The sequence below is a fragment of the Mesitornis unicolor genome, unplaced genomic scaffold, assembly GCF_000695765.1.
Source record: "Mesitornis unicolor isolate BGI_N332 unplaced genomic scaffold, ASM69576v1 scaffold2045, whole genome shotgun sequence".
In the NCBI taxonomy this organism is placed as follows: domain Eukaryota; kingdom Metazoa; phylum Chordata; class Aves; order Mesitornithiformes; family Mesitornithidae; genus Mesitornis; species Mesitornis unicolor.
This window is the reverse complement of record NW_010184608.1, coordinates 25,957-31,026: the sequence shown is the minus strand read 5'-3', so window position 1 is coordinate 31,026 and position 5,070 is coordinate 25,957. Positions and strand designations below refer to the sequence as shown.

At 37.1% G+C, this 5,070-nt stretch overlaps 1 protein-coding gene across 1 annotated transcript; it reads right to left on the bottom strand.

Annotated features, from left to right (window-relative positions):
- Window positions 1-3,323: 3,323 nt before the first annotated feature.
- On the bottom strand, window positions 3,324-4,265 carry LOC104540647 (taste receptor type 2 member 8-like). Its single transcript, XM_010184506.1, has one exon. It carries the CDS (start codon window positions 4,263-4,265, stop codon window positions 3,324-3,326), a length of 942 nt encoding a protein of 313 aa, XP_010182808.1.
- Between the last annotated feature and the right edge of the window lie 805 nt (window positions 4,266-5,070).

The window sequence follows — 5,070 nt, the reverse complement described above, 5'->3', positions numbered from 1 at the left end:
AACTTTTCTCCAGACCTTGCAGAAAGTTGGGAAGTCATTTTTCAAAAAAAGATGTGGACAGTGTGGCGTCTTCATTGACAGTTTACTTTTGAGATTAACCAAAATTATTCAGAATAAATTAAGACCATGGTGCTGTCAGATGCAAAGAAGGTCAAAGACTTCATGATGATTGTTAGAAAACTGGCAACAGAGAAAATGAGAGCTTTAGTGGCATTTATAAGAACATCTGTTCTGGGATGCCTGGAGCTGGCAGTGCTGCCTTTCATATCTCAACAGAGAGGTAATTAACACCATGGAGGACACCAAAATATCAGAGAGAAAAAGGAAGACTCCATGGTTAGCAGAAGAGAGATATTAGTATTAGAGTTATCAGAATTCACATCCACCACCCAGCTGCTGATTTGGTCAGATACAGCCTGTGGTTAAACTGGACAGAAGGAAAGACATGACAAAGCAGAGCAGCAGTTGAAGCTCAGATTGTCTGTGGTAGATCTCATTCCTGGTTCACATGCTGGAAGAATGGTAGGGAGAAATTTGCCAACTTCATGAAAATGCTACTGAGATTGAAATCAGAGGTTTCTTAATTTCTGAACAACAAAATATTACCTTTCCTGGAAAGACAAATGTGATGACTTCTGACCCAGAAAAGCAAGCACCATTGAACTTAAAAAATAAAAAGCTGGAATAAAGAAGGCTTGCTTATCATGTAGTCAGTATGAACAACTTCACTAATCACCTTTTTCATCTTCCTTACAATGATCTTCATGCTGCCATAGTTACTGGCCTTATACAAACTGCAGACAGCACTTTCCCATTCATTTTGTCTACATTTCAAGTACCTTGAAAAGTTCCAGGGGAAATGTACTGGTGAACTAAGCCTTATTTTCAATCAACATATAAAAAAGTTCTTTTTGTAGGTTTTTTTTTAATGCAAAAAAAATAGTAATTTCCAAAATATTCATCAGATTTATTTATCTGCTTTCTGGGATAAACTAGATGTAGATACCAGCCTGCTATAACTTGGTGCATGATATTTTGTTGTAAAATAATAATCAGAAAGCTTTTTTAAAATGTCCGAGAGAAAGAAAGCTAGGTCTGCAGAGAATACAGATAATGATTTTAGGAAGGGAAAGGTTGAAATTCAAAGAGCAGGGCAAGATCAGAAAATAAATGGGAAACTGTATCTACTGTGGTAGAAGACATGAAAATAAATTGAAGCTTGGGGGAAGGATAAAAAAGGAAAATAAAAAAACTAATAATTTATTTACCAATTCAGCCATTTAAAATTCTAATTTATGTACCCATCTATCTCACTCTATGCTGTGTGTAACAAAACTTTCATCAATACAATATAAAGACATCAAGTGCTTGAGCTTTGTCCTCCTCTCCCCTGGAAGCACCGAAGGATATTTTATTAATCATTGTTCCTGCTTCAGATCTCACCCTCCTGAAGGTGAGGAGGCACTGAAAAAGCTGAGCAGGAGTCATTATTTTCATACTTGGCTCTGATCCCTTTCCTTCAGTCTGCTACCAGAAATCAGTTTGGAAACACTTAAAGAGAAATGAGCTCACTGGGGAAATGAATTTTACCAGAGCTTCCTGATCAGGTTAAAAAAAAAACAAACCAACAAATCTAATTAATAATGCACCTCCCCCCAAAATACCCAAATAACCCAACATCAAATAATCCCTCATTTCTTTCAGGATGCTTTCTTTTCATGATGTTGCCAGATGGAAAAGGGACTAAAAGAGATATCACAGTGCGAGTCTTCTAATCTTGGTCCCACGTTGGCAGGGCATGCAGCTGGAGAGCAGGGTAGTGCTGTGGCAGGAGCATGGTGGTTCCCATCTGCTTCCCTGCAGAACAACATGGGCAGGGCTCTTGAGGGGGTTTTGGGTCTCTCTTGATGGACAGCACTGGACATGATGGTAGTCTTAGTTTTCTAGTACGTTGTAGTGCGCCTCCAGACGCTGTGTTTATGAATTTCATCATCCTCCTCTCCTCCTATGCAGTTTGATCCCGCTTTTTAAACATGCTAATGATCATATCACTCCATATTACACACTGCGTTCATTTATGCCCCCTATTAAAATGTATTTCATTGTAAACAATATTTTAAGATATCGGTTAAAAGCATTATACTCACCCTTTGTCTATTATTGTTAAATAGTGATTTCAAAGCATTTTATAAAAGTATTACTCCAATGATTCAAACACTGAAGCCAGTACACTCCAAGACTAAGTGAATCACCCTGCTCATTAGTTTTATAGATGGGACTGAAACTCTCACCACAGTGACTTATAATCGAGCATTATCTAAATTCCTACAGTGAGGATATACAGCATACAAAAATACTTCAGCTGAGCTGAGAACTTCAGAGTAGAATCATCTAACACATTTGTGATAAAACATGACAGGATTTGTTGAATTTATTTCATCAACTTCATGTGAAACTTCATAGTAACATAAAATATTAAAAGAGAACAGCCTTAGAAATAACTCACAACTATTCAAAACAACAAATCATGTAAAAAGGCAAATTTGTGATCATAATGGTCAACTCAAGAAGCAGCTTTTCTACAGAGGACAGGTAAACCTATGCACCTACGCTTATCTACATTGCAGTCACCGCCTTAGTAATCCACTTTTGAAAAAACCAAACATATGAACATAAAATATGTTTTGAACAAAAGGATCAGTTTTTAAGGGGTATTTAACCACTAAATTGTTATATACATACTGAAATCCTAACACAAATAAAACTGATTCAGAATGTAATTCAATTACATTAATTAGCTGTATGTTTCCAAATCTTAATTTTCTCTCAAGTTATCTTTTAGCTAGTTTTTCATGTTTAGAAGCATATTCTGTTTGTATGTCACACCACCTATGGCTTGTACAACACGTCAACCGATTTTAAGCTTCTCAAGTGAAAGATCCTTTAGCAGACAACTGATATTCATGAGCTCTGTAAATTTTCATTGGTTTAGCTCCATTTTCATCAATTCAAACATATCATCAAATTGTCAGTCTTAAATTGAGAATCTGAAATCGCAAAGCATCCTGTACTTGATTTATTATTTAAGTGCATTGTTTCCTTTCAGTGCATTTTTATTCACACTCTATTGAATAAGAGAGAGAGCAAGTGCAGAGTAGAAAAAAAGGCAAAAAATGCATGTTACTTCAGATGTTCTGAAATGATAAGAAGGCCTAATCACAGAAATCTTTGAAAGATGAAAGTTACTAAGAAAAAAAAGGTGAAACAATACATGCATAAAAGTATTTATTCCAGATTTGTTACTAGAAAGAGTTTCTCTCAAGCTATAATATGGAGCTTAGAGCCATATTTTCCAAATGGCACTTAAAACTCTGGCAAAGGATCCTAAATGCTAATTTCAGTTTTGAATTGACTATGATAAGGATAATAGAATGTATGGAAGGATATGCTCCAGTTACAACTAAGCATACTGCAATTTTCACAGTATCTTTTTGACTTGATAGCATCAACAGAATTTGAGCTACAAAACTGGAAAGATATAAGATCAAGAAAGAAATAATGGATTTAATGGCAGTTAGGTGAACATCTGTCAAAGGATCCCTGAAAGTATCTATGTAGCATTGCATCTTCTTTGTGTGTCTCCATAAAGAAATAATTAATAGGGCTGAGGCTAGCACAGATAATACTAGAGGAAAAATGCAACCTACAAAATGAAGAAGCAACGGGTTGAAATATGAATTATCCCAGCCAGTGCTATAGGCTGTGCTGTTTTCTCTACAGCTCCCTGTTGAGTTGCAGAAGTAAGTGCTGTGTCTAATCCATAGTAAAGGAAAAGAAGTCCCAAAAGAGATCACCAGTGATCCCAGAAGCAGCCACAGGACCATCCTAGCTATTCTAAGCTTGATTTGAAGCAACAGCCATTGGGTGACATTGATAATTTTTACACAGTAGAGCACATAAAGCCAGCTACTGAACCATAAACTGCCATGATTTACAAACATCCATACAGTCTCAAAAGCTTTGCTTAGGGAAGCAAATGTTAACTCATCCACAAAATAGAGATTATGAATATGCATCATTACGGTCACCTGCAAGATAAATCTTGATGTGCTCAGAAAGATCAGAATCATGTCAGCAGAAGAAATTTTTTTGCTTTTGATCCAGTTAATGATATTAACAGCTGTAATAAATCCATTTCCAATAAATCCAACAACAATCTCAATAGTCATAATACTTATTGAAACAATAAGAACTGGTGGCAACATCTTGCTGCCTTGGTCCCCTCTGCCTGAGTAGTTTGTGGAGCTGTGCAAGAAGTTGAGCAGACCTGATGGTATCTGACTAGCCCCAGTCCCAGCTCACCTTATATTTAGGAAGAAAAAGATGTAGAAAATCATTGATGATGTTCTTCCTGAACATACAAATAAGAGAAGGATTTAATAATTAGTTCTAAAATTTTATATCCATAAGATTTGCCTACGCTTTTCCTCAGAGATATGAGATAGCCAGCTGTCTTAACCTCCCCACTGTTTGTCCAATTGTTTATATTTCTACCTAGAATGATGGAAAGCTCTGTGGCTCTCTGGTTACAACTGTAACCAAGTTGAAGGGAATGGATCATGCAACCCAGCACAGGCAAACAGCACATGTCATGAGACATCAAGAGGTCTTATATTGTAACTATTATCTTTCACACTGCTTTGAAGGTCTATCAATAATAGATCAATTAGTTGCAACCATTTTAACATGGAGAAAGTTATACAGTCTTCAACCCTATTCTAGGAGAGCACTCCAAACAACAAAGTATTTACCACAGAATCACAGAATGTTAGGAGTTGGAAGGGACCTCAAAAGCTCATCCAGTCCAACCCCCCTGCCAGAGGAGGATCACCTAGACCAGGTCACACAGGAACGCGTCCAGGCGGGTTTTGAATGTCTCCAGAGAAGGAGACTCCACAACCTCTCTGGGCAGCCTGGTCCAGTGCTCTGTCAACCTTACAGCAAAAAAAAGTTTTCCTCATGTTCACATGGAACCTCCTATGTTTCAACTTGCTCCCATTGCCCCTTGTT